The 27,991-nt window shown below is 50.5% G+C and overlaps 7 protein-coding genes across 7 annotated transcripts; 2 read left to right on the top strand and 5 right to left on the bottom strand.

Annotated features, from left to right (window-relative positions):
* Positions 1-9: 9 nt before the first annotated feature.
* CI109_104549 (eukaryotic translation initiation factor 3 subunit C) lies at positions 10-3,085 on the bottom strand (the record flags this gene model as incomplete). Its single annotated transcript, XM_032006692.1, has 7 exons — positions 10-520; positions 584-1,347; positions 1,408-1,590; positions 1,652-1,996; positions 2,054-2,263; positions 2,328-2,664; positions 2,736-3,085. 7 exons carry the CDS (start codon positions 3,083-3,085, stop codon positions 10-12), a joined length of 2,700 nt encoding a protein of 899 aa, XP_031859055.1.
* A 594-nt stretch (positions 3,086-3,679) lies between these two features.
* Positions 3,680-7,088, bottom strand: CI109_104550 (uncharacterized protein; the record flags this gene model as incomplete). The annotated part of the gene is made up of 10 exons (XM_032006691.1): positions 3,680-3,784; positions 3,847-3,921; positions 3,974-4,453; positions 4,509-4,781; positions 4,842-5,153; positions 5,214-5,321; positions 5,378-5,451; positions 5,507-6,404; positions 6,478-6,822; positions 6,990-7,088. The coding sequence occupies 10 exons, from the start codon at positions 7,086-7,088 to the stop codon at positions 3,680-3,682; spliced, it is 2,769 nt and encodes a 922-aa protein (XP_031859054.1).
* Positions 7,089-8,116: 1,028 nt separating this feature from the next.
* CI109_104551 (uncharacterized protein) lies at positions 8,117-13,764 on the top strand (the record flags this gene model as incomplete). Its single annotated transcript, XM_032006690.1, has 18 exons — positions 8,117-9,145; positions 9,213-9,392; positions 9,455-9,664; positions 9,718-9,843; positions 9,902-10,138; positions 10,193-10,337; positions 10,390-10,673; positions 10,725-10,883; positions 10,937-11,610; positions 11,664-12,168; positions 12,230-12,339; positions 12,399-12,598; positions 12,660-12,871; positions 12,945-13,008; positions 13,062-13,132; positions 13,203-13,351; positions 13,419-13,491; positions 13,558-13,764. The coding sequence occupies 18 exons, from the start codon at positions 8,117-8,119 to the stop codon at positions 13,762-13,764; spliced, it is 4,635 nt and encodes a 1,544-aa protein (XP_031859053.1).
* Positions 13,765-14,086: 322 nt separating this feature from the next.
* CI109_104552 (uncharacterized protein) lies at positions 14,087-15,641 on the bottom strand (the record flags this gene model as incomplete). The annotated part of the gene is made up of 4 exons (XM_032006689.1): positions 14,087-14,198; positions 14,280-15,187; positions 15,250-15,348; positions 15,420-15,641. 4 exons carry the CDS (start codon positions 15,639-15,641, stop codon positions 14,087-14,089), a joined length of 1,341 nt encoding a protein of 446 aa, XP_031859052.1.
* Positions 15,642-15,999: 358 nt separating this feature from the next.
* On the top strand, positions 16,000-18,775 carry CI109_104553 (uncharacterized protein; the record flags this gene model as incomplete). Its single annotated transcript, XM_032006688.1, has 8 exons — positions 16,000-16,995; positions 17,084-17,150; positions 17,203-17,379; positions 17,433-17,518; positions 17,582-18,043; positions 18,115-18,375; positions 18,435-18,477; positions 18,546-18,775. 8 exons carry the CDS (start codon positions 16,000-16,002, stop codon positions 18,773-18,775), a joined length of 2,322 nt encoding a protein of 773 aa, XP_031859051.1.
* Positions 18,776-19,182: 407 nt separating this feature from the next.
* Positions 19,183-23,238, bottom strand: CI109_104554 (uncharacterized protein; the record flags this gene model as incomplete). Its single annotated transcript, XM_032006687.1, has 14 exons — positions 19,183-19,245; positions 19,322-19,542; positions 19,606-20,265; positions 20,317-20,390; positions 20,439-20,547; positions 20,607-20,828; positions 20,883-21,084; positions 21,133-21,172; positions 21,228-21,330; positions 21,386-22,476; positions 22,533-22,585; positions 22,653-22,949; positions 23,018-23,056; positions 23,143-23,238. 14 exons carry the CDS (start codon positions 23,236-23,238, stop codon positions 19,183-19,185), a joined length of 3,270 nt encoding a protein of 1,089 aa, XP_031859050.1.
* Positions 23,239-23,561: 323 nt separating this feature from the next.
* On the bottom strand, positions 23,562-27,984 carry CI109_104555 (uncharacterized protein; the record flags this gene model as incomplete). The annotated part of the gene is made up of 18 exons (XM_065967520.1): positions 23,562-23,750; positions 23,825-24,022; positions 24,077-24,232; positions 24,296-24,466; positions 24,520-24,765; positions 24,823-24,894; positions 24,948-25,056; positions 25,131-25,670; positions 25,729-26,098; positions 26,151-26,358; positions 26,412-26,510; positions 26,570-26,758; positions 26,821-26,960; positions 27,027-27,121; positions 27,194-27,326; positions 27,627-27,689; positions 27,764-27,853; positions 27,912-27,984. The coding sequence occupies 18 exons, from the start codon at positions 27,982-27,984 to the stop codon at positions 23,562-23,564; spliced, it is 3,141 nt and encodes a 1,046-aa protein (XP_065823592.1).
* Positions 27,985-27,991: the final 7 nt, after the last annotated feature.

The raw sequence follows: 27,991 nt of genomic DNA on the forward strand, positions 1-27,991 counted from the left end.
TCGGTCGACCTATTGCGCTGCAACTCTTCTGCCTCCGACACCTGTTCCCAAACCTGAATTGAATCCACCTCTACCTCTTCCACCTCCTCTACCTCTATAACTACCTCTTGCACCACCTCTTCTCTCACCGTTACCTCGTCCACCCGCACCACCTTCTCCACCTGCACCACCTGCACCGCCTCTCTGTTCTTGACCACCGGCACCACCACCACCTTGACCCTGTTGACCAAGTTTGATATCCAGAGTCTTCTCGTTCTGATCCAACATGTTTGCCGTTCTGTCAGCCAATTGTTGGGCCAATCGTTGAACTTCAGATTGTTCCACTCGATGGAAGATGACAACACCGTCAATCTGATCTAACGATGCGGGGAGCTCGTCGGTGTAGATCATTCGTGAAATGATAGAAGTAATAGTTTGGGTGGAGAGGGAGAATGTGGCAGAAAGGTGAGAAAGGGAGAGAGAAGCGTAGTATGATGAGTAGGTGAACAGGTATGTTCGAAGACCCTCTTCTTGGATTTTCCTATAGTAGCACGAACAAACTCGTTAGCATTGCATACCTGGAATTCTGCAACACCACACTCACTTCGCAAGAACATCCTTGACATCCGACACGTTGTCCAATAATTGCCAGACCTTGATCGACAAGATCAAATCCCTAGCCTTCTCCCATTCACCGGCCTGCAAGGCCTTGCTGGCCTTGATGATATGGTCCCTCGTGTTCTCGGGAGGACCCATGAAGGCCTGTCGGTCGGCGAGATCCAGCAATCGCTTGAAGGTCTTGCTGGTCACTCGTCTCCTCTGCTCCTCAGTGTCGACGGAAGCAAGGAGGGGAATCTCGATCAACATGCACGAAGTGAGGTACGCAGCTTCGAGAAGCTCGACGTTGAGGTGCATGTGGAAAGGAAGGAGTCGTCTCTTCTCGACGAGCTCTTGCTCCGGTGAAAGCTGAACATTGTATCGCTGGACACTCTGCGCGAGAAGCTCCTTTTGTCGCATGGTTGAGAACATCTCGGCGAGGATTGTCTGACATTCAGGGATGAACCCGTGTCGGAAGGCGGCGAGACCAAGCTGCATGATAGCTCGGTTGTAGAGGATCTGAGTGGTGACGTCGGCGTGTTGGATGGTGTCCTGGAGATGAGACATGAGGAGGAGATCACGAGCTTGGTGGTATCGGCCGTGCATCGCGTGGTTGAAGATGTGGAAGAGGATGGCTCGAGCTCGGAGGACAGGAGCGTCGGACTGGTAGATGGAAACGGAGAGGTCGTGGATGAGAGTACCCGCAGACTTCTTCTGGCCAGCGGAAGCCTTCTCGACAGCGTTCTCGAAGTGATCAATGATGATGTCGGGCTAGAACAATGTCAGAAACCATCGGACTTGCAAACTCTGGAAGAGGCAGTCGCCACTCACCTTCGCGTAGACGTGCTCCAGTCGTCGCATGACAGCTCGAGTGGTGGACTCGGAAGAGCCTTCTCGCTCGAAGAGAGTTTGAGCCTTGGTAACAAGGACGTAGAGAGGCGCCTCCTCCCTCAATCGCTCAATGTAGTCGGTGCCCTTCTCGTGAGCATCGGTGTGCTGAAGGGTCTTGACGAACTGCAGAAAACTCGGTCATTAGCCAAGTACATTGAAAGTGCAGCACAGGTGTCACACTCACCTCATTGTCCAAGCTTTCTAACAAGCTGATCAAGCTACCAGCGACAGCAACCCTCTCCGTCTTTCCGTTGACAGTCTTAGGTTCTCTCTCTGCCAACTCATCGCCATCGAAATCTGCGACGGTCTCCTGAACAACGTAGTCGGGATTTGAGAGAAGGAGAGAGACGAGTTGGTCGAGCTCGTGGAGACAAGACACCCAAGAGTCGTGGGGGATGGAAATGAGGTTTTGAGAGTAGTCGAGACGCGCTGGGACGAGAGCAAGAAGAACACGGAGCTTTTGGTAGGTGGTCTCGGACACTTCGAGGAGTTTGGAAAGGATCTTGATGGTCTCGGCTCGGTCGGTGTTCTATGGGGGGCGGGTCACGTCAGAGAGAACTTGATGAATGTAACTGTGATGACTCACCTTTCGGCCTCGTTGCTCAAAGACCTCTTTGAGGGTTTTGAGAATACCATCGGCAGTCAAGTTGAGGGTCTTTCCACCCTTACCAATGGTCATGAAGTCTGCTGACTCGGCTTGACCGTCGGCAGTAGCAGCGGCAGCCTTCTTGACGGGCTTGGGTGCGGTGGGCGCGGCGTTGGCAGCGTCATAAGCAGCGGCGTATGCGGCGGGGTCCTACAAACAGAATCGTGATTAGCACGATGACACGTTGGAAAGGTACAACGCTAGTCCTATTCACCTCGTTGTAGGTCTTCAACCATGTCTCGAACTCTTTCGACTTCTTCTTCAAGGTCTGCTTGATACCGTTCAAGGCCTTTGCCTTTCCGGGTGCCATCTTCTTGCTCGCTGACTTCTCCGCCGCCAAAGTCTTGGTGACGTCCGCATCGAGGGTGACGAGGATATCGAGGAACTGAGGGGGGATGTGACCAGCGGCAGGGATGGGGGAAGCGACAATGGTGAGTTGATGTCGGGAGATGAATCGGAAGACTTTGTCAAGTTCGGTGGAAGCGAGAACCCAGTCAGAGTTCTTGACCGCATTTTGGATATTGTGAATAGCGGCCTCCATCTCAGCGAATCTGCAACACACATCACCTCGAAGTTTAGCTCAACGGTAACACAATGTTAAGGGGTTGACCGAAGGACGTACCGCTTGTCCTTTGCACTAAGAACGACAGTCTTGTCCTCCTCTTCACTCTCCTCATCACTTGAATCGGCACCCATCAAGAACTTGTTGGCGGCAGCTTGTCGATCATCATCACTATCGCTCAACTCCTCCTCATCATCCTCGTCCGAGCTCTCATCGCTATCATCATCATCGTCGCTTCTCAAGAACATGGATCCCTTGTTGTTACTTGATTTCCCTCCCTTCTTGGCGGCTGCGAGTTTCTTGTCTTGCAACACACCCTCGTCACCGGACAAGATGGACTCTTCAGAGTCGGATCCGGAAGAAGAGGATGAATCGCTGTCTGATCCAGCTAATTTGGCGAAGAACGACATTTTGTGTGTGTATTTGCGTGTAGTCGTTGATGGCTTGGCTCTAGTTTGTCGTATTGATTATGCTCTTGCCAAAGCCTTTTGAAGTGTAGATGAACGAGGTGTGTTGTCGTCTTGTCAAAATTGAAGCAAGTACGATTTTTGTCGTTGTAGCAGTAAATTCCTAGCTGCTTCAATCATGAAATTGAACAAAGAGAGACGTTCAACGAAGCAGAGAGACACGACCCAACCCAACCCTTAGTCAATTTGAAATTGCCGAAACGCCGATATAACCTTTATCTCGTTTGTCATCATGTGGCACTCGTTCTTTACCTACCTAATATCTACTACCTACCTACCACCTGCAACCCGTATGTATGCTTAAGGCAATGGTGACGAAAGAATGAGATGCAATGCTAGCTACTACGTTAAGATTCATCATGAGGAAGAACACAGTCTTTGCTATCTACCGAATTGGGAAGAAGAAGAAAAAATGCTATGTAAGGGTATAGATGCAGGATTGCCTATGAAAAATTGTACGGAACAGCGGGGTATAATAATCGGCCATGAGTCATGATGGATGCCACGACGAGAAAGAGTGACAGGGTGACGAGGAACCTAGACACCATATCGCTCAGCGAGACGTTGTCGAATCACAGGAGGGAAGTTGCTCATTTGAGCATCCCAGTTGGCTCCCAAGCCGTTCTTGAATCCTTGCAGGATCTGTATTGAAACCTTATCAATCCTTGTCACAAGCAACGTTGTGTGGGTGGGGACAAACTCACGGTTCTGAACATTTGGTCAAGCTGACCAGAGGGATGTTGCCACTTGCAAACAGCGTTGCAGAACCAGACAAAGCTCTGCGTGATCCCATCAGCAGCGGATCAAGCGTCGAAATCGGACGGGACTTACGTTCTGGATACCCTCAGGGTTGGCACTGATCATCATACAGAACCCTCTGAAGGCCGAGTCCTTCTCGTCGTTATCTTTGATCTCCCAAAGAGCGGTACACCAGGCTTGGGCGAAGTTGGCCAAATCCGGAGCGACCAAAGCAGGACAAACGAGACCCAATCGTCCAATAGTCACCGCCGCGTTCTCGGTCAACGATTTTGGTGACTTCGAGTTGAGAAGGATAGGCACTAATCGCTGAATGAGGGCTGGGACGAAGGGTTCAAGTGGGGCCGAATCGCCGTTATATTGCAAGGCGATTTCACCAACGGCCCAAGCAGCGTTGTTACATACACTGATGCAGTCTGCAGGCGGCTCGACGACGATCTGCTCGATGACTGAAGGGAGGATCTGGGGAATGACGGGCTTGATGAGAGGGAAGCATGTCATTGACATATCACCGAGAAGAGCGTGCGCGGATTGTCGCACAGGGGGTTCGAAGTGCTGAACAATGCATGTCAGTCACACTCTCAAGTCAATAAATGTCTCGCGGACTCACCATCAAACACATGGCAAGGACATGGAGGAGAGGAGGTTGACCGTCCCGGATGAGCGGGTGCATTTGATCCCCCAATCCCTGAACCAAACCAGACAGCAAGTCGAGAGCGACCACGATGAATGTTCTGTCAGGCTCCTCGATCTCATCAGGGTTCTGCTCAAAGGCCTGATATTGAGTGAGAGTAGTGTGGATGATGTTGAGGCACCGTTGGTAGACTGGACCTGTGTAGTTGGTGAAAGAGGCACCAGCGGCGATTGATATGGAAGAGAGACACTGCGGACGAATATTCCTGTTAGCCTAAATCGTCTGGTAAGAAATTGAGCCGTGACTCACCTCGAGAAGCGGGACGAGATCGGGGTCGTTGTCAGACAACCTCTGCCATTTCTCGATAAGAGGAGGCATAAGGATATCCAAATATCCCTGACCACCCAGAGCTGAACCGACCGAGTCCGCGAGTGTGCCAAGGGCATCGTAAAGGATGAGCAAGTTCTTTTGCTGGTATTTGGAGAACGCAAAGGTGAGGTTTCGAAGGATAGGCTCAAGGAAGGGAGCCATTTCCGGGCCGGCCTCTTCTTCGAGTGTGGCGAATGCACTGCATCCAGCTTCCTGGACACGTTTGTTTCCGTCAAGGACCATTCGCAAAAGCTGGTATTGTCGACGAGGTTAGCCTCCTTCGTGAGATGAATAGCACATCCTACAACTTACACCTTCCATGGTGGGAATAAAGTATTGCGACTTGTCCTCTGGGTTGACGTGAACACACCAACTAGCATATCGACCTAATGTCCAACAGGTGATAGATCGGACGAGAGCCTGGACAGCTGGGTAAGTACCGGAGCAGCCTTGGCTTTACATGTCATGTTACTCACCTTCTTGTCATCTAAGGCTTGCAGCAGGAAAGGAATGAGTTGAGGAAGATGAGGTTCCAAACCATCGATACAGCCTGATCTGCAGCATCAGCATGATACTTCGCCGTCATTGCACTAAGATTAGCTCACCTTCGGCAATAGCGCCAAGGGCGAGGATGCCACTCTCCTTCTGTATCCATTCGGTACTAAAAAGTCTGTCTCGAAGATGTGGCAGTAAGATCTCAAGCAGGTCGGCACCGAATGAAACAGCCATGACGTCCAACGCAGCCGCTGAACACTTTCGAATGTTCCACTCGCTTGACTCCTCATCATCATCGTAGTCCTCGTCGTCCTCATCCTCGTCATCTTCGTCGAAGGCCTTGTCCTGAGCTTCTCGTGAAAGACCGCCGCCGGCTTTGGACGATGAGGGGTCGTTGGTCTCGTGTGATGCGTGGACTTTGGAAGAGTAGTTTCGAGGTTTGATATCGGTCTCCTTGTCTGCGACTGCTTCGTCTACCTCGTCGATGTCGAGAACAGCGATATCCCAATCAGAGTACACCATCCCTTTGAGAAGGAGAGGTGCAACCTTGGGCAAGTATGGTCGAAGTTGATCTTTCAAGTTGGAATCTTCCGCAAAAGTCAACCAGAATTCACAAGCCTCCAAAGCGACGGCGTCGTCGTCATCCTGGGTACAGTATGCGATATAGTCCACCACGTTGCTCATTTCCGGGACCAACTTGTCCGGTCTTGAACCAAGGATCAAACCCAAACTGGCACAAACGCATTTTCGGACATCGGGCGACTCGTCGGCTGCTTTGGAGAACAAAGCCTGGATGTAGGTGTCGAGGTTGGCGCTGACAGCAGGGACACGGATAGCAAGAAGGGATTGGAGGATTTGTAATGCGTAAAGTCGGATTTTGGGACCCTGGTGAGAGGTCATTTGGATAAATTGTGGGACGAGATGGTCGAGGAGATTTTGACCTTGTACTTCGAAGTCGAGTTTGTGTGGAGCATCTTCACAGATCTTCTGGAAGGAGTTGCAAGCACCCTAAAACGAAAAGACCATCAACACTGAGCCAGTCCCTCCTCACACACTATTTGATGACTGGACGCAAACTCACCTCTACCACATTTGGATCTTGTGATCCCATCCCCTTTGTCAACGCTTCCAAAGCTTCTGGCCATCCTCCCGGCTCCTCGTTCGAGATCAAACTCGTAATGACCGTTCCCACAGTCTGTCTAACAATTTGATCCGGATCAGCCAATCCTGTCAACACCGAGTTCTTGACGTAATTCAATGCTCTCGCATCATTCTCGTTGGTCGCTGGACCAGAACGTTGATTTACGGCGTTTTTCAATAATAGACCGGCGACGGCTCGGTGGGAATCGAGTTCGGTGGTGCAGTGGATGAGAACGTGGGCGAGATAGGCAAGGAAGTCGGGGACAAATCGCAATTGGTCGAGTCGCTGTGTGTCGGACGAGCATTGTCGGTGTGGGCGGCGCGGGAGGGAAGGTAAGAAGGTAAAAACATGAACTCGTCAGCTTCAGCTACCATTGCATTGACCATCCTACATGTAGCAGTGGACACATCCCAACATGTTTCGTATGTATGTATGAAAGCTACTTGACCCACCTGAGAAACATTTCTTTGCACTTCAGAATCCGTACTCGAGGTATCTCTCAGCATACCCAAGACTTCCTGGAGCCCCTGCTCTGAAGGCTGCCAGGCCATTCTGCTGTACTTATTGCGTTATCGATTGCCTCGAGGCGGTAATTTGCTTCCTTGGATAGGAATGGGATCGATCGAGGTGTAAAGGACGAGCGAGAGAGAATAGGTCGATGAATTTGATGGTGTATAGTACGAACAAAAGAAGTATGGATATCACTTTGAGCCTGTGTATGTGCGCGCTGTAGGATGCAACAAGCGGTGGATTTTGAATCTGCGACTTCGCTACTACACACCTAACTAAAACACAGTGTGTGGCACTTAAGCCAAGTTAGGCTCGTAGCGAGAAAGTCGACTTCAATGGGGTGTGGTGGTCCATCCTATTCTACGAATGCGTTACCACGAGAACAGGTGCATGAGATGCGGTAGTGAAGGTTGGAACAGCTAAAAGCAGTCGAAGGCTACAGATATATCAGAGTTGGGAACCGTAGGCTAAGCCATAAGTCATAATTGCTTTCAGAGCCCATCCAAAATACACTGATGCGTGTTTGAACATGCTACGCTTGTCGCACTCCTCATAGCAAGTTCTGAAGTCACGGCAGTCCCTCGTCCGTGGCTGGGCACCTGCGTGGTGCGTTGGGCACTTTGCACTGATTCTACAACGACGACAAAGGACCATATACCCATAGTTACATAGGCGATGACGAACCTTAGCCCACCTAGGGTGATCCAAATACTACTGATACACAAATTTTTCGGTTATGACACGCTATTTACTTATTGTGTTCCATCATGTCAGACGCGGTCTTGCAGCTCGTGCACCGCACCCGCTCGACATTCAGTCGTCACAAAGGAGGATGATTGCATAGAGCATAGACAAGGATCACTTAGCGGATTAGCATGCATTTTAGTGCCACACTGGATAAATGCCGATGAAATACCCCCGTTTAAGACGCGTGTAAGTGAGACGCGCTTGTTCTCTTTTGCCACAACAATAACAACAAAATAGTCACAACAAATCAACATACATGTTACTGGCATTGTTAGCATTCGTTCTGCTTCATCATACGTATACCCTAACCTAGATAGTCAAGATGCCGCCTCGACGAACGACTAGAGCTGTATCTGGTACATCGACGGTCGCTTCTGCAACTGCTCCTGCTCCGACTCGATCATCAAGAGCCAGGAAGGCAGTCGTTTCGCCCGTCAAATCGGAAGCGGAGAGTGAAGAAGAGGGAGGGTTCCCTGGTGATGAGGACGAGGAGGAAGAGGTAGAAGAAGTGAAGCCTAAATCAAGAAGAGCGACAGCTAGTAAGGCGAAAGCACCAGCTGTTAGAGGGAAGAAGGTAGCGCCAGCTCCAGCGACACCGGAGCCGGAGGTTGAAGAAGAGGAGGAAGAGGATGAGGAAGAGGTGGTGATTAAGCCAAGGAGTAAAAAGGCCGTCGCTGCTCCAGCATCAAAGGCGCAGGGAAGAAAGAAGGTTGTAGTATCCTCCGACGACGAAGACGATGCCGAGGAAGAGCTGCAGAATGCCTTGAATGGCAGAAGAGCCTCGACAGCTGGTTCTTCATCATCTCACCTTCCTACGCCTACACCTGGTCGAGATCGTAGCGTCACACCGAAACCATCCTCCCAACCAGCAGATTCACCGAAAGATGTCAAAGCGGAGGACGGTGCTTCAGAGGCTGGAGAAGGAGAGGACGACGACGAAGAAGCGGACACTACGATTCGTCAAGAAACACCTGGGAAATCTTCACCCAAAACTGCACCTCCTGCAACTCCTGCACCAGCCCGCCCCCCTCGCGTGTCCATGCCTGCTCCTGCTCCACCACCACCATCAGGTCCCAAACCTCGATTAACAATCCACAAACTCGTACTTGTCAATTTCAAATCCTACGCTGGCCGACAAGAAATTGGTCCCTTCCATAAATCGTTTTCAGCAATCGTTGGTCCTAACGGTAGTGGGAAAAGTAATACCATCGACGCGCTGTTGTTTGTCTTTGGATATAGGGCGAGTAAGATGAGACAGGGGAAGTTGAGTGAACTCATTCACAATTCGGCAGGAAAGGAAGGGTTGGAGAATTGCTCGGTAGAAGTTTGGTTCAGAGAGATTGTCGATCTGGTAAGCGCCCACACTAAACCGTTTGTTTTGTATATGCGCAATCATCGCTGACGTCTTTCTTTGATAGCCCGGAGTGGACAACTTCCTTCTCGTTCCCAATTCTCAAATCGTGGTCTCCCGAACAGCATACAGGAACAACTCGTCCAAATACACCATCAATGACCGAACCAGTTCTTTCACAGAGGTCACAACTTTGCTCAAGGGCAAGGGTATTGATCTCGACCACAATCGTTTCCTCATTCTTCAGGTGAGCTAGCTAAAGGTGCCGGACGATAGGTTTGAACATTGCTGATCACAATTTTCGAGCAGGGAGAAGTAGAATCTATCGCTCAAATGAAGGCGAAAGCGCAGAACGAGCACGAAGATGGTCTCCTTGAATACCTCGAGGATATCATTGGTACCACCAAGTATAAGGAACCGATTGAGCAGGCTTCGTTGGAGGTTGAACAATTGAACGAGGAACGTGGGGAGAAGATGAACAGACTCAGAGTCGTTGAGAGGGAGAAGGCATCGCTTGAGGTGAGTCGTGCCTGTTAGATATTGCACGCGAACTCATGCGACGGATTTTTTAGGACAAGAAACGTGAAGCCGAGGAATACCTTCGGGACGCCAACGAGTTGACGAGGAAGAAGTCATTGTTGTGGCAAGTGCACATGCACACTCTCCAGAGTAACATTGAGATCACCACCAAGGCTATTGTAAGCTACCATCCGTCTCACAAGTAACCACGCTGATTCGTTGACTTTGTCATCGTAGGAAAACCTCACTGCCGAGCTTTCGCAAGAACAAGACCGCAATGCCGATCATCTCGCCAAAATCGACGGCCTTCAAAAGGAGTACGATGAGAAGCTTGCTGCCTTTGACGAAGTCAAGCGACTCACAGACGCGCTTGTGAAAGACTCGAAGAAGTACGAAAAAGAAGAAGTTGGATTGGCAGAGAAGAAGAAACACTTGGTGACCAAGCAGAAGAAGTTCAAGAAGTCAATCGCCGACGTGAGTGATGCGGGATGGTATTTGGGACAAGCGCTGACCCCTTTGGTCAAACAGGACGGTCACGCCAAGTCCGAGGCTTCGTCTTCCATCCAAAACTTCTCTGCCGAATTGGAAACCAACCGGAAGAAGGTAACAGATTTGGAGGACAAGCTCGAGTCTGAGCAAGCAGAGCTGGAGGAGGTTGTCGACAGCTTGAAAGGTGAGTTTGATAGTCGTCGTGTACACACTGGTGCTCATCATGGAGATCACAGACAAAACCGCCGAATTCACCACCCAGATCGAGGTCAAGCAAAGAGAACTCGAACCCTGGACAGCGAAGATTAGCGAAAAGCAGTCAGCGATTGACGTGGCGAAATCTGAACGAGATCTCCTTGCCCAGAAAGCTACTGGAGTGCAAGAAGCTCTCGCCGAAGCCAAGGCCAACCTTCAAACGCTGAAGGACGGCGATGGATCAAAGCAGGAAGAGTATGCTGCGTTGAAAAAAGAGGCCGCAAAGGTGAAGAAACAACTGGCGGAGAGTGAGGCGAAACTCGAAGTGAGTTACCGCGTTCCCTTGTAGTGCAAGTAGGCTAATGTAACGTTACAGAGTATGTCATCGAAGTGGGAGCAATTGCGAGGCAAGGTCTCAGCGTCGAGACACAAGGCCGACGAGGCGAAATCGTCTCTCGCAGCCGACAAGAGCGAGAATGCCGTACTCAGCAGTTTGAACAAGCTCAGAGACCAAGGCCGTATCAAGGGGTTCCATGTGAGTGATGATGACGAGGAAGGGTATCGCGCCTGCTGACTGAGATCTTGCAGGGACGACTCGGTGACCTTGGTGTCATTGACGACAAATATGATATCGCTGTGACTACCGCCTGTGGAGCCCTCAACAACCTAGTCGTCGACACGGTCGAACAAGGACAGGCCTGTATCGAGCACCTGCGTAAGGGTAATGTCGGTCGAGCATCATTCATGGTTCTTGAGAAGCTTCCTCCACGGGACCTGGGACGTATCGAAACACCCGAAAACGTGCCTCGACTGTTCGACCTTATCAAGCCGAAAGATCCCAAATTCGCTCCAGCTTTCTACAAGGGCCTTCTCAACACCCTTGTTGCCGATGATCTCGTTCAAGCTCAGAGAATAGGCTTTGGCAAGAAACGATGGAGAGTTGTTACTCTGGCTGGACAACTGATCGACCCGTCCGGTACCATGTCCGGAGGAGGAACAAGGGTATCGCGAGGAGGAATGTCGTCCAAGTTCACAGCAGACAAGGTTGCGCCGGAAGTCGTAGCTAGATACGAAAAGGAAAGCGTCGATGCGGAGGCACAGTTGACGGCTTTCCAAGCTGAGAGGAAGGCGGTAGAAGCTGAAGTGGCGAGTTTGAAGAAGCGATTACCGGAGATCGAGATTGGGATGGAGAAGATTGAGCTGGACGTCCAAACTGCTGGGAAGAGGATCGCGGAAGCGGAGAAGCGATTGGCCGAGCTACAGTGAGTTGTGAGACCAAGCGGTTATCAGACTAGAGGCTTATACTTTATCGCAGATCTCAAAGCAAACCAGACGCTGCTGATGAGAAACGAATCAAGACCCTTGATTCAGAGATCGCCTCTCTCACAAAGGAGACCGACAAACTTCGTGAAAAGTCATCAGTCATCAGCGAGCAGATCAAATCCCTTCAAAACAAGATCCTCGAAGTTGGTGGGGTCCGACTCCGAGCTATCCAATCTAAAGTCTCCACCACCAAAGGTCTACTTGATCTTGCCAACGAGTCAATCACCAAGGCCGAAGTGGGTCAAGCTAAAGCCGAACGCGATGTCGATAAACTTGAAAAGACTATCGCTGGGAACAAGGCCAAGTTGGAAGAGGTCGACGCGGAGTTGGAAGTTGTCGAAGGGGACTTGCAAGCTTGTTCAGGTGATTTGGCAGTGATCAAGGAGAAAGTTCAAGAGGCCTCGGATGCTTGTGATGATGTCAAGGAGGCTCTGGAACAGAGTAAGCAGGATCTCGACGAGAAGATGTCGGGTATCAATGCTTTCCGTGCTTTGGAGGTGAGTACCTGTTCACAACAAGGGATATGCGAGGCTGACCTAGCTTCTCGATGTGTTTCAGATGGATATCAAGCAGAAGATAGAGGACAATGGCCGGATCCAGAAAGACAGCAAAGACAAGTACAGACATTGGCGAAAGAGACATGAGGAGCTCGAGCTGGTCTACATCGAGTGAGTATCGAGCTGCAAAGATCCTTCCGGCTATCATTCTGACAAATCTTCAATGGTAGCGAGGAAGAAGAGGATGAGGAAGAGGAGGATCAACCGAAGGAAGATGCGGAGGGCGAAGACGGCGATGCGGCTGTTGAGAAGGCGGAACGACCTACCAAGAAGAGAAGACAAGACCCACTCGAGCTGGTCGAGTACTCTCCCGACGAACTCCGCGAGGTGGACAAAGAACTGCTCAACGCTGAGATCACAGAGCTTGAAGGTATGTCAGCTGCCGGATGCCGCAAATGGGGACATAGCTGATTACATCGGCTGTTCTATAGAGGAGACCGGAAAGGCTCGACCGAACCTTAATATCTTGGCCGAATATCGTAAACGAGAAGCTGAATTCCTTGATCGTGCGAAAGACATGGAAGCGGTTACCAATGCGAGAGATTCTGCCAAGAAACGATATGACGATTTGAGAAAAGTCAGATTGGACGAGTTCATGAGTGGTTTTACGGCGATCAGTTCCAAGTTGAAGGAGATGTATCAGGTGAGTCGCGGCGCGGTACCTACGCTGTCGTGATCTTCTTTAAGCTGACAAGGTGTGTGAATATGATGTGTAGATGATCACTATGGGTGGTAACGCCGAGATTGAACTGATCGACAGTATGGACCCGTTCTCTGAGGGTGAGTTGACCAGTAGATTTCGAAAGAAGGGCTCTGCTGACCTTTCGATCCAGGTGTTGTACTGTCCATCATGCCGCCCAAGAAATCGTGGAGAGCTATTGCGAACCTCTCAGGAGGAGAAAAGGTAAGTCAGCTATCGATGCTTGCCTCGTTAGGGGAAGAAGATCGCTGACAAGGTCCTTCATTTGTGACAGACACTCGCGTCTCTCGCTTTGGTCTTTGCGCTTCACGTGTTCAAGCCTACTCCACTGTACTTCATGGACGAGATTGACGCTGCACTGGATTTCAAGAACGTCTCGATCGTTGCCAACTATATCCAGTCGAAGACTCAAGCTGCGCAATTGTGAGTAGGGGTCCGGGATCTGTCCATCCTAGATCAATCGTGCTGACTGCGTATATGTTTTTGGTAGTATTGTCATCTCCCTCCGAAATGATATGTTCGAATTGGCTCATCGTCTCGTCGGTATTTACAAGACATCGAACGTAAGTTCATCCTACTCGCGTCGCATAGTGTGACACAGACTTACCCTGTTGCGCGACACCTTGTAGTGTACAAAGAGTATCGCAATCGATAATAAAGATCTGAGAACTCAAGCTCGACCAAAACGGATAGGAGGTGTTCCACCCACTCCAGGTAGAATACCACCTACGCCAGGGAGAGGGATTTTGGCTACTCCTGCACGTGGAAACGCGCAAGCGAGGAGAGAAGAGTCGGAGAGGAGTGTACCCCCAACTCCGGCTACTGTGATTGCGTGAGATGTAATTAGGTGCTATAGATAAGGTAGTCTGGTGATTCTCCTTCTTTCTGGGTATGGGCTCTTGCAATGTAGTATTGTTGTACAAATATGATCTAGGACTATGAATAGAATTTACATTCACAATTCGGGTCCTTGAACGTCCGTTGGGACCAGTGCAAGGCAGTGATTCTCTTGATCACATGTATAGCAGCTGTTTGAGACGAGGATGTTGTTGGTGCATATTGTACTCTATGCTAATGCTAAATATAAACAGTGCAATCATTATTTTATCTCTCTTCCCTTCATGCAAACTCTATACTTTTCTACAACGTGACGGTGCCTCATGCCCAGTCTTTAGGATTCTTAAGCACCTCCATCAACTCGGCTTCGCGGGTTCCGGACCCTTCGGCGCCAAGGGGAGACATGTATTCCCATCGAGCGGTCTCGGGTAGACTAAGGAAGGGCAAAGGTGGGGCATATCAGTAAGATGACACATCATTCAAATTAGTAGTCAGAACCAAGACGCCGACTCACCTCATCAAGATACTCTCCACTCTAGCACCAGGGATGTTCAAGCCGAATTTGGTCCCTCTGTCGTAAACCAAGTTGAACTCTACATATCTCCCTCTTCTCAACTGTTGCCATCTCCTCTCTTCCTCTGTCCAAGGGTCGTTCCTATGCTTGTAGACGATAGGCACGTAAGCGGGGAGGAACGCGCCCGAAGCTGATTTCACAAAATCGAATAATTGATCTTGTGTTGGACCTGGGACTGTTGAGTTTGGAGGAGCATGAATCGGAGAAGAGGTCGTCAAATCGTCAAAGAAGAAACCGCCAACTCCTCTAGATTCACCTCGATGAGGGATGAAGAAATATTTGTCGCAAGCCTTTTTGAATTCGGGCCAATATCGCTCGTCATGTTTATCACAGGCTTCTTTCAATGTCGTATGGAAGTGTTTCGCATCTTCCACATCGAGATATGAAGGTGTCAGATCGGATCCACCGCCGAACCACCATGTCTTCGGTTTACCAGTCTCGGGGTCCTCGAGTTCAAAGTATCGATAGTTGAGATGGACCGTTGGGACATGTGGGTTTCGAGGATGCATAACGATTGAAAGACCGGTGGCAAAGTAGGGGACGGTACCCGTAGGTTCGGGAAGGGAAGGATGCTCAGGCAACATGGCACGTTGAGCTTGAGGTGGTAAATTACCGTGAACGATAGAGATGTTCACACCAGCCTTCTCGAACACCCTTCCTCCAGCCAAAACGCAGGAAGAACCTTCACCGCCAGTAGGTCGGATCCACGCGTCGTGGAGGAATTTGGCAGGTTCAGGGGAGGGCGAGTATTCGTTGGGGGCAGTGGAAGCTTCGATATCTTCGATAGTTTTGCAAATGTGGTCTTGCAGCTCTTTCACCCATGTAGCCATACGAATGCGCATGGGGTTCTGCGGGACATAGCAGATACATCAGCTCCACAGCAAACCATTCCGAGATCGCGCTCACTCACCTTTGGGTCGTCCTTCTCCAACGCGTCAAAAGGGATATATGGGTACCCATTCGTCTCGATAAAGTCCACAGCAGGTACAGCATCACACTTGACCAGTGACTATACAACGCACAGACCCCATCAGCCAACAACACTACTGATGGTTGATACACCACCTGAACCCCACTCACCTGATTCAGATAACCCTTATAGACCTCGATTCCGAGTCCGATCGCGAAACCGGTCGCAGCGCAACCTGCCAAAGCCTTCGATCTCGAGACTCCACCAGCTCCAGGAGCAGCAGTGGAGTAAGCTCGCCTGATCGTTGGAGCTCCAGCTCGAGCTCGGACGGTGGACAAGATCGAACTGGTAGGACGGGGTATCCGACGTGAGACGACGGTTCCAAGTGACATTTTGGGTCAAAACTTTATTTCTTTTTGGGGGGAGGTGAGTTGGATGAGAGGAGAGAAGAGAGGAAAGAAAGCAAAGTCGGGGTCGGGGTGGTCGAAGCTGTTATATAGGTTGGAGGAAGGAGCAGAGGACGGAGACCATCTACTAAATGGTCCGAACTATTTATTCCTCGGTCTCCGGTCACTTCCGAATTCATCACGGACCTCGTGTAACATCAAGAAACACATCGGGGCCCCATTCCAATCATCAATGACAACGAGCGAGCGAACGATCAAAAAACACAACTAATAGAAACATGCATGCCTTCAATATCGATCATTGCTGCATACCAAAACATCGAGTAGAGCGAGTCAACTCGATATGCTGTCGGCCGCTATTCGGGTGCTGGCCCGATCGGCTACAATCCAGCTGGAAGAGGTAGCTGCGTTGTCCGCGTCCGCATCGGCAAGACAACCATCATCATCGACACCAACATCAGCAAAGGGGAAAGGCAAAGAGATCGATCTTCAGTCCGAACCCCGGATCGTCGAATCAACCCCTCAGCCAATCATCCCACATGAACCTACGCCAGTTGCTCCCCCTCTCCCTACTCCTTCGAGTACTCGCTCATTCCCACAGAGGGAAACACTCTCCGATCGACTTGACAAAGTCAATGATGTTTCTACACCTTCCAACACGAGCTCAGAAACTCAAACACAGAAGAAACTATCAGCTTTGGACCGTATGATACAGGCCTCACCACGTCAAAACCCTCCTCCTGCACCTCCTACTCATCCTGCAAATCAAGGTAGAGGTGAATTGCACCAGAAACCAAGCTCGATCTTCGCTCCTGCTGCAAAACAGGCAAAGCAGGCAAAAGCGTCATCGTCGTCTTCACCAAAGAAAGATGCGAAATTACCCTTTATCACTTTCTCCGAACCAGCAAAGAGTGGGACGAATGTCCAGCCGAAGTCAGTTGCGCCCACGGCCTCGAGCTCTCAAGCGATGCGACCATCGCCCGCAGCTGCAGCTACGAACGAAAAGCCGCTGCCTTCCACAACTGTGGCCGCACCCTCGGCAACTTTGAGCACTTCCACTAAGGAACAACCCTTGACAGCAGCTTCGCAAGAAGAACCACTACCATCGGTAAAGCCAAGCAAGGAGACAACACCGGTTGTTAAAGCTAAACAGGCACCCCTTCCTACCTCTTCTACATCGCAGCCAGCGATATCAATGGAGGAACCAATATCGTCCGCTACGTCAGCGCAATCGGGACCCGTCCAGCCGGAGATGGCTTTGGGGGATAAGCTTGAAGGTGTATCATCACTGGGTCCTGCAGACTCGGATCCAGTAGCACTGAATGTAGAGGACGAAGAGGTGAGTTCAGGTTGACTTGAATCTCATAAACTAGTCCAACAAATTGATGGCTGACGGTTGCTGATCGGATCATTGGATCTTCCCATAGTCCCCTGTCATCCTGCGAGCATCCAAAGTTCCTTCATCGAGACTAGGTCGACTGTTCCACTACGGCTGTAAGTGCTGCAACTCCGTTGGCTTGAATCAGTGACTGATCCATCCACGTAGCCCTCGCTGCATCTATGTCGTTCGGAGCAGCCTCAGAATCAATAAGACGGTCGACTGGAGGAACGAAAAGTGAAGGCAGTGTATTCATGAGCGATGCGAATGTGCGACGACTTGTCTCGACCCTGGGAAGGATGAGAGGCGCCGCGTTGAAATTGGGACAGTTCATGAGTATACAAGGTGAGTTCATCCAAGGTGGGACTTCGCAGGACATGAACTGACGAGAGGGACAGATAACCATATGCTGCCGCCTGAGATCGAAAAGGTGTTGCAACAAGTCCAGGCTCATGCGAATTACATGCCAGACTGGCAGATGGAGGTGCGTTGTCCCCCTTCAGTCACATCTGACTGTGTGCTGACGAAAGATTCCACGTTATCACAGAGAGTCATGCGAGAAGAGTTTGGCTCTGATTGGCAATCCCTCTTCTCGTCATTCGACCGAACACCCGTCGCTTCCGCTTCGATTGGCCAAGTCCACCGTGCAATCCTAGCATCCGATTCCACCCCGGTTGCTGTCAAAATCCAATTCCCAGGTGTTGCCTCCTCGATCGAGTCAGACTTATCCAATCTTTCTCTCCTGCTTCGCTCCTCGGCACTACTGCCAAAGGGATTGTATTTACAGAACACGATTGCAGTGATGAGGAGGGAGCTCGAAGATGAGTGCGATTATGTGAGGGAGGCGGCTTCAGGGAAGAAGTTCGAAGACTTCCTGAAAGGAGACGAGTTCTTTGTGGTTCCGAAAATCATTGAGGAAGGTACGACGGGCAGAGTTCTGACAACGGAGTGGATGGACGGCAAACCTCTTAGCAGGGTCAAGAACCTCTCCCAAGAGACAAGAGACAAGGTATGTCCAATGACCATCTCCGGTTCTACTACAAATCACATTTCGCTGATTTGGATGCTTAATTATGATAGATTGGTTACAACGTCCTTCGGCTCTGTCTACAAGAACTCTTCCAATTCCGATTCATGCAGACCGACCCAAACTGGGGCAATTTCCTCTACACTTCGTCTCCTGATAAGATCCAACTCATCGATTTCGGAGCGTCGCGAGAGTACACGAAAGAATTCATGGATGGTTGGTATAGACTTCTGAAATCTGCTCTGATAGGCGATAGGGAAGCGATGAGGGTAGAGAGTTTGAACTTGGGTTATTTGACAGGAGAAGAGGAGCCGGTGGGTACTATCGCCGGACCGCAAGCTGTCTGTTAGCTGATTATAATTGCTTGTCTTAGGTGATGCTTGAAGCGCATCTAGACTCGATGGCACTAGTAGCAAGTGAGTCTCAACCTCCAATCATAAGTGATCGAGCGAGACACCTGACATTTGCTTGTTGCTTTTCCCAGGTCCGTTCAGTCATGACGGCCCTTACCCGTTTGCCAAACAAACCATCACCGACTCGATCCGAGCTCTTATCCCCGTCATGTTGAAACACAGATTAACACCTCCGCCTCCCGAGACCTATTCGCTTAATCGGAAATTGAGTGGAGCGTTCTTGATGTGTGCGAAATTGGGAGCGAATGTCGATTGTAAGCAACTGTGGGAACAAGAGGTGGGGAATTACAAAGAGGGATAGGGGTAGGATATTCATCGAATACAAGTGACGGATGAGGGCCAACCTCCATCAGACGATGCCGTCTGGTAGAACAGCCTTGCTACTACGGCTTAGAGTAGATTGATAGTACATGTACAACCTACACCCCATCTCTCTTCGCTCTGTGACCTCCCTTTTTGTGAGAGCACGCTCACAGGACTCTAAATCGACGTACATATACCGCTAAAGTAGTGCTCGCGTCTGTTTCCACATTGTAGGAACCACTGTTGTATCTGTGAGCTTTGTTCATGTCTATTGTGCTCTGTAACCCGATTTTGTAGCTTTACTGTATATTCATACTCGTTCGTATTTGTTTTAAGCAGATGGTAGCTTATGTCATGACATGGGGAATCGCATTGTTATTTGTGGAATCGTATCTAAACCAAAACTCATCCCTTCTTCTCGAACTGAGCAATCGCCGCACTCACAGACCCCCTCGTGCTGTGTCCAGGCTGAACGATAAGAAGCATTTTGACAATTTAGCATCAAGTAGATCTCAGGACGGATGATTCCGAGGCGAGGACTTACCGCAGCGGATCCAGCTCCATTCTTGGGTTTTGTAGTGTAGTCGCCCAACACTGCAGGACTGGTAGGTCTGCTAGTGGGTCTACTTCGCGGCAATCCCTCAATCGGGCTGGAGTTTGAAGGTGATTCTGGTGCTGGCGCATCGTTACTGCCTAAACTTGCAATACTGGCGTTGGCTGCGTGGGAAGGAACTCGTCCTGGTGCTGGTCTAGGTCCCCTTGCGCCTAGAAACGTAACTTGCGTAAGCACCCATTGTTTATCATGGTCAACGGAAACTATCAGCTCACCTCTCGGTCCACGTAGACGGGATGTCTCGCCAGACGCCCCGCGCTTCAGAGCTGCCGCACCTCCGCCAATGGCTGCATCCCCTTCTGCCGCCGCTATTGCTTGCCCCTCCACCGACCTGATGGGTCCATCTCCCGCAGGTTCACCGTCTCTTGGTGTGCTGCTCGGCGTGGGACTTGGCGCAGTCGAACGACTCGGCGCTTCGGAGACACCCGGACTCGCTTGTTCTTGCTCGAAAGCAGGCGCAGGTGCCTTCTCCTCGCCTCGGATTGACTTGGGCTCCGGAGTAGGTGGGACAACCTTGACCGCTTCTTCAGGTTCTCGCATGAGCTCATCGAGAGGCGGACCGAAGTTCAAGGGAGGAGCTACAGGAGCGGTGGCCGATGAAGCTGGACTCGGTCCTCGATGAGGATGCTGCTTGGCGTGTTGCAATTCGAGGAGATGCTGAGGGTCCGTCTCACCGCCAAGACTGCTACGAGAGATGCGTTGGTCGACAAGGGCAGTTCGCTTTCGGACAGGCATGACGCGTTCCGTTTCCTTCTTCTTCTTTTCGACTAATGGTGGGAACAGCGCCGAGTAAAGATTGATGAGGTCTGCAAGGAATAGCGAGGGTGTTCGGTCACCGATGGTAAGGTCGCTCTCGTATTGCGGTCGCAAGATGGCTGTGATGTCATCAGAAAAAGAGCTACTACACGATCTCACACTACACTCACTTCGTCCGACGGAAAGTGCCAATTTGGTGATGTACACCTCATCCGCCTCGGCAGACTTGGTCCCGTCGACAAGACTGCACCAAAATTAGCGCTGTATGCTCTCAGCAATCTGATTGACTCACTCTCGGAAATGCTTGATGACCGCGTCAAGGACAAATAGCTGGGAACCAGGCAGACGACCCAACACAGATGTGACAGCACTCGTCATGTCCCTCTCTTGATCGGCGCCGACTGCATTTTCTCACAAATCAGTACCGCTGCCAATATAACGCTTCATCAACTAAACTTACCAGCTGGGTACACCGCCTTTGCGTCCTCCCATCCTTCCCACCCAAGCACAGGAGGGTTGAGCTCTAACAAGTATAGCTTCACCGTTCCAGCGGCAACAGGAACGTTGAACTTCTTGACTATACTGACCATGTCCTCGATCGAGATATGAGGGTTGTTGATAGCATTTCGAAGCATGTGAGTTTCTGTGAGAGGTACTTCGTAGATCCATGCCTTGCGTCGTTCTGTGGACCTTTGCATCAGTAGTATCCTGTTTTGGTAAATACATCAGGCCTTACCATCCTCTGAGATAGTGGAGTACATCTCGCTTAATGCTTGGAGCATCGCACTCAGAGCCTCAGGGATAGCGCCCTTCGGTCTCGGAGGCGCATTGACCAAAGACTTCCAGCCTTGCTCGCCGGACCATCGACGCAGGTCGATACCGAAGTTGACATCGGGCACATCAGATTCGATTGACTCGTAGATGTGAGGGTGAGGGCGCTGTAATCTTGGTCAGAATTGAACGCCAACCAGCGAAAGAGAACTCACGAAAGGCCCTGTCCTGTTACCTTCGATCAATGCTTTGATACTGGTGCAGGCGTTAGCGTTCTTCCATTTGTGGATGTGCATGGTTATTAGCTCACTCGGCTTCCGGGTTGAAAGCCTCGACAGACAGGGAGGTACCCTGCTGTAGCTCGGTCAACCTCTTTGGCAACTTGTCCAAGGCTTCTTCGTACTGCTTCAATACTGAATTGTAGAGACGTTCAGCTACGCTCCTCATGGTGCAAAGATCATCACGTACCACTCTTGACAGCAGCCAATCGCTCTCTCTCCCATCTTTCCCACAACCTCAAACCTCGCTCAATTCCCTCCTCCATCTCCAACCTCTTATCCTCTGCATTCCTCACTCCTTCTTTGTACGCCTCGTCCGCTTTAGTGGCATCTCGCCTCAATCTGATATGAGCAGGTTCATCGCCGTATGATATCGATGCAGGAAGATACGATTTGATCAAGTTCGGCAAGGCGTTAGTCGCAGTTGACGGAGAGAGAGGTGATGCGAGTCCGGCCAGAGGGGCTGAAGAGGACGACGACGACTCGGACCCTTGGATCTTCAAGACGAAGTAGGTATCGTCTCCGGAATCGAAGCCCCTGCCTACGCCAATCCGACTGAAATATCCCATCTTGTGCAGTTCACTCGCAGCTTCGACACATCGTTCCCAATCGCCCCCAAAACCTTCCACATTGTCCTTCAACCATTCGACCACCTCCTCTCCAGAGAAGGTTTTCTCGTAGGTTCCGAGGATAGTACTTCGCTGTCTGCTGGCGAGTGCTGCGTTGGACCGCGTTGACGGCGTGTGAGGTGCATCGGAGTATGGAGCCAGGTTGGTGAGAAGGTAGGTATCGAATCGCTGGAGGAGGTCTTTGATGCCTTGTGCAGGAAGGGACAAGCCTGACAGCAAGATAGGAGCAGGTGGGACGTCAGGTGAAGCTGATGACGATGTATTCTTGTCGGGAACTGCCGGTGCAGTGAACCCGTGGATCATAGGTTTCCCATCAGGGTCTGTGGGAGGGATGAATCGCTCCTCTCTTGGACTGGATGGACTGGTCGCTCCGTCTGGCGAAGCCATAACAGGTTGAAGAGGACTGGGTGGAGGTGGCAGTTCCTTGCCGTCAATCGAGATCACTTGTCTGCGTCTGCTGGAAGGCGAGGGGGGAGCAGCAGGGTTAGAACCATTGCTGATAGATGCTGCACGGAGTTTCTCTGAGATACGGTCGGCGACAGTCCCGGCGCGACGAAGGTTCGAATGAGATAGCTTGTTTTGCAGCATCTTGGGTGACGAGGTGTAGTTGTCCGGCGGAGGTGATCTAGCCGTGGCAGGAGCGAATTTGGCGCTACAGCAAGACAAGTCAGTTTTGGTTCAAGCTTTTAAGCAACACATGCAGCTCACTCGTCTTCGCTGTCATCTGCTGCTCTCGACTTCGTCAAATATGTTTGTCTCAACTGCACGACGAGGAGGTAAACCCGCCATCAGTTCCATGTTGCAAACCGGTCTGTCGACGAAACTCACCCCGTTCAGCTTCTGAACATCCTTTTCCCAAACGCCCACCACTCCTGATTTGCTCAACAAATCTCCCCTAGCCTCCTTCACCCTCACTTCATGTCTCTCTGCCCACGCTCTGAAACCTGTCAATACTCGCTGTTCGAGCTCCAGCGCCAGCGCACGGTGCGCTTCGCCTCGCGCTGAAGATGCGCCGCGGAGGGAAAGGAGGGTGTGTTGCAGCGACGAGGACGACTCGGGGGAGGTAGTGGATAATGGAGGATTGAGGAGTGTTTGGGATAGTGTGGTGTGGGCGCGAACTTGGGACTGTGCTCGAAGTCATTTTAAAGATACACATGATAAACGAACAGCTCCACTGAATAGGCTAGACTGACCTCGATAAAAGTTACCACATCTTCGTTCTCAAGGCAGCCCTGTAGAACGACTCATCAGCTTTTCTAGTCATTGTATATGTCGGCAAATGTTGTTCGATAATGGAATGCTTTGTCGCTCCACTTACCTGCTCAAGGTTCTTGAACAAGGTCTCGAGGCCCGAGCGATAGTCAGGCGACCAGAACGAGTTGTAAAACGATGGCGGGAGTGTGACCGGTGCCATGACGATTTCACTACGATCTACCGGGACAGGGATATAGCTGAACCGATTACAGGTATGTGAGGCGACTGTAGGTAGATGTACACGAGTGATGATGTGTTGATGGGAAAGTGAAATGTATCGGTGCAAGGACGGATGGATGACAGTGAGAGCACAATGACACGCGGGGTGTATTCGCGGGGTAAAAGTAACACCACAAAGAACCCTGAATCCGGTGCCCATGACGAATAAAGAGGCATGGATTGTTTCCCAAAGCTAACCTATACAAATGCGATGCATGCAAATACTGTTGGATATTCCTCATACTTTACTCTATATAACCCATCTTACGTCGCTTGACCATATCTGAACCATTTGGCTCTGCATTCCACCGCTTCCTTTCTTACTGACCTGAGGGGGTCATCCAATGCTTTGCCCAATTCCTTCAATACTGATGATTTCGTCGAGTGGAGCACTTCGAATCGAATCACATCAGGGAAAGTTGACAGACACCGTATAGCCGCGCTTCGGACCTTCTGCTTGGGGGAAGCACCGAACTCGTCAGCGTCAAAGTAAGTACAGGGGGACACAAGACGCCGAATGAACTCACGTCCGACGAAGGCGTCCCTTCTTCGACCAAAGCGCTCTTCAACAACCCCTCCACCATTGTACCAGCCTGAGCATGAAGGATCTTGTCCACATCCGCAGACATGTTCTCAGTCTCCAAGATAGACGTGAGAGCAGTAATAGCGTTCGAGCGTTGGACCGGATTGGCAAGTGAGAGTGAGCGAAGTATCAGAGGGAGGTTCTGTAAATCAACCAATCAGCACAACCCCTCTCGCAGGGAGCCACATATACGTACCGTGGCGAGGTCCGATAGACACAATGATGCAGGGACAAGAGGCAGGAGAGATGCGAAGGCGACGAGATATACGATTCGACCCTTTCCTTGAGCGTCTTTGTCTCCTTCAATCAATTTTGGCAAGACATAGTTCCACAGTTTCTGAGCGTGTAATAACTATCAAGAAAGAGAAAAGCATGTCAGATATGAATCGAGATTATGCGTCAAACGCAAGCTCACTTTAGCGGTAAGGTGAGAACCTTTCTCTTTCCCCTTGGCCAAAACACCAAAGCCTTTGGCAGCTTCACCAACGAATTCCGGATCGAGATTCGATAAACTCAGCGCTTCAACAACACTATTCAGCGCGGAATAAGCCAAAGGTTGTCTCAACAGCGCCAAGGCTTTGATTATCTGCCAAAGACCGGTTGTCAGCTGATTTCGACCTTAACGCAACGACAACTCACATGGAGGTACACCAATAAGGCTCGTCGTCTGATCTCGAAATCTTTCGTCGTATCCGTGATATCGACTTCCCATATTCTGTCCAGAATGGTCTCCAGCGAATCTCGCAACTCCGTTTCTCGCTTATTCACAAACGCGCAGATCAACTCTAAGGCGTATCGAACTTGGAAGTTATCTCGGGCTATATTAATTGCCCAGTGGATCTTTGAGCTGAGATACTCCGGTGCGGATCCGAATGGCAGTACAGTCTGATCCAGCAGTCAGCGTCTGAGAAATATATGCGAAGCAATAGGAACCATGCTCACATCTGCTTTGAGACCTTGTACTGATGCGGAGTAAATAGCGATGAGATCCTGCTCTGTCGTCGAGGCCCCGTTCTACTCGCAATCATTAGCTTGGGCTTACAGTTGCCGTCAACGGGCCAGCTTACTCGTAAAGGAGAGCTCGAAGATGCCACTTGGGACGGTTCGTGAACGATTCCTTTCAGCTCGCCCTTCTCAAATGCGGCATAGACAGCATTGAATTGCTTTGCTTGCCTCCTGTAAACATACTAGTAAGCTCCTGTACACTGAGGTCCGGAAATTGACACAAAAAGCTCTGCGCCTGGACTTACTCGGGCTGCAACTCCCACATCATTGTCTCCGATATCCGAGCTACGATGCTTAACAGTCTTCTATCGCTGAACAAAGGTTTGGCATTGCCTATTCTCGGTTGACTCGCTCCGACGATGAGGGTGTACAGTCTCGGTATCAACTGCTCGAAATACTTGCTGATATCGGTGTGCTTGGACTGCAGTTTTGCGTCGACCACTCCATTAAGTGTATTGAGCAAGTCCCAAGCGTAGGCTATATTGCATTCTCTGTAGTCGACTTCTCCCATCGACTCATCGTTGTCGGAGGACGGTGCAGCAGGAACTGAGGAAAGTAGGTCGAGCTTGGTCGTTATCCGGATTACCAGAGTTTGGAACAAAGCAGGCTGGACGCAGAGTTCTGACAGGGACCCCAGAATACTTCGGTATTTGTCTCGGGCGGCAGCCTCTGATGCTCCGGGCGCTTGATCGGGGAGATTATGGAATAGTAGCGGGAGTGTGATAGATTCGATAGTGGTAGGATGAATCTTGGAGATACTTGTCAGACCCTTGATCACCTCAGGTCTGCGAAGTACATGACAGTGAGCTCGGCGCCGAGCATCGGAACAGGTTTGTTACTTACCGTATTTCTGGATCCTCATCGTGCACCAAGATTTCGTCCATAGCTCTGACGATATCCTCCACCTCTGCTCTACCCCAGAAAGCGGGAATCTCAACCAGTGCCACGCTTCCTCTTATGCCAGGCGCCTTCAATCCTTGCGTCCTCAGACCCTCTCGCAAAACATCCATCAGACCATCGCGGTACTGCTCAAGACTCTTCTCGACATTGTGATGTCTCGTCGTATTAGGTGCAGCATACACGGATTGAGCAGCGATGAGAAGTGATGAGATCGTCGACAAGATAGGAGAGCGATGGGAAGGCAAAGCAGGGCTGTTGAATTGTCGAAAGAGCTTTGGAAGGGTTTGTGAGATGGCGAACTTGCCGGCGGACGCTGCGACGACATATCAGCATAAGCGAAAAGGAAAAGGATACCTGTGCCATACGAGAAGCTCGTAGCAGCGCAGCCAGGATCTTCGTGGCAGCTAGTGCTTGACTCTTATCCGGCTCATCCAAGATGGTGAGACACTCCTTGATGATGTCCTGAGCGAGTCCTGTCGGGGCGTCTTGCTCCGTAGGGTAGAGCGTACGTATCAGAGATTCGAGAGCGGATAAAGCAGCCGCCTCAATGGTAGTGTCCGATGAGTACAAGATCTGTGCGACTATCAGTCAGACCATTGGATGGCGTGATGCCGAATATGATTTACCTCCGTCTTGATGCCTTCCCATAGCTCAGAACCCCTTTCGCCGACAGCATCCGCGCCGTACACTGGGAAACAAGCAGCCATGGTCTGCTGCAAATCCTTCTACTCGGAAAATATATCAGCTTTCACTCGGGGTCAAAGATGAGGTGGTTGTCACTTACCATACTTTGTCCTGTAGCGGTTGCAAACTTTTCCAAGAATAAGGGCAAAGCCATCTTGGCAAAATACGGCGAAGCCGACATACACCCTCGCAGAGCGAGCTTCAGATCATCGGCTGTGATACCGTACGGATCGTTGGGAGGTGGTCTGAAAGTGATTGGGAAATAGCAGAATGTGATGTCGAATAAGTCCTACCGATATCGACAACGATCAGCTATCATCCCTCAAAGCCCTTTAGTAACGATCAGCTCACCTCGATATGGTCTTTGACATCGAACTCCAGTAAGATGACTCGATCCATCGAGAATAACAATAGTAGATTCCGGGGGTCTTTCTCTCCATCTACCATCTTGGTGTAGCTGTTGATGAAAGCCGTACCCATCTGTTTCAGCGCTGGGCATGAAGAAGATACATGTCAGCTGGCTCGAAACAAGTTTCAGTTATCTTCCTTTAGCTCACCACTTCTATGGGTTGCTAAGAGTGTGTCGAAGAGCACGTATACGAGATGTCTAGTTGCCTGAGCATACGATTTCATGTTGACATCTTCGACGACCCTGTTCAAAATCGTCCGTCAGCTAGATTAATAATAATGTATCCCATTCCTCGAGCCCGAGAGGTGGACGTACCCCTTATACACCTGTACAGCAGCAGCATCATCAAATGCCGGGAGCTTCGCCAATACCGTGAGACCGTGCAGAGCCGGAGGAAGGGAATCGAAGTCATCCAGTTTTGAAAGGTAGAAATTAGTGAGTGTAGACGCTAATCATAAGTCAAGACTGTCAGCGATGTTGTGCGCAGGATAACAAGTAGCAGGATGAGGAGGAAAGCCATTTGGGAGATGGAAGAAAGGCGGACAGAGATTAAGAAGGAAGGAAAGGAGGAGCCTAAGGAGTAGAAGGCGAAGCAGTTTAGAGGAGCAGGGAAGCGAGAAGAGGGAGTCGGGAAAGTGTGTAGACAGAGGTGAAGAGGGAGGAAGAGTAAACGATCAGGAGGAGTAAATGGACGGGTAGGTAGGAGTGGGGTGAAGGATTTCACTCCCTGGCCGAGAACAAGACTTACTTGCTTGTCGATTGATCTTGGCAGGATTGATTACACGCAATAAGTTGGACAGAAATGTGAGGCCTGAGGAGCAAACAGAAGGAGCAACTTTCAGCTACATTTTGCTATATCGAGCCAGCACGACGTAGGTGACTTACCTTTCAATCTAACGTCGTCCTCTGTAGACGTCAGGTACTCGCCCAAAGCCTTGACGATCTCAAGTAAAGCTACTGAACCATTATTGATACCTATGACGCCGACACATCCTCGATTAGCTACCCTTCTCCGTTGTCTGTTCGAACTTACCGTCAATGAGATCCTGAGGCGGGTTCAGCTCCGAGGTGGATATTTGCGTCCGAATCAACCGAGGGACGTCCATCGTGGCT

Source organism: Kwoniella shandongensis, chromosome 8 (genome assembly GCF_008629635.2).
Source record: "Kwoniella shandongensis chromosome 8, complete sequence".
Classification (NCBI taxonomy): Eukaryota; Fungi; Basidiomycota; class Tremellomycetes; order Tremellales; family Cryptococcaceae; genus Kwoniella; species Kwoniella shandongensis.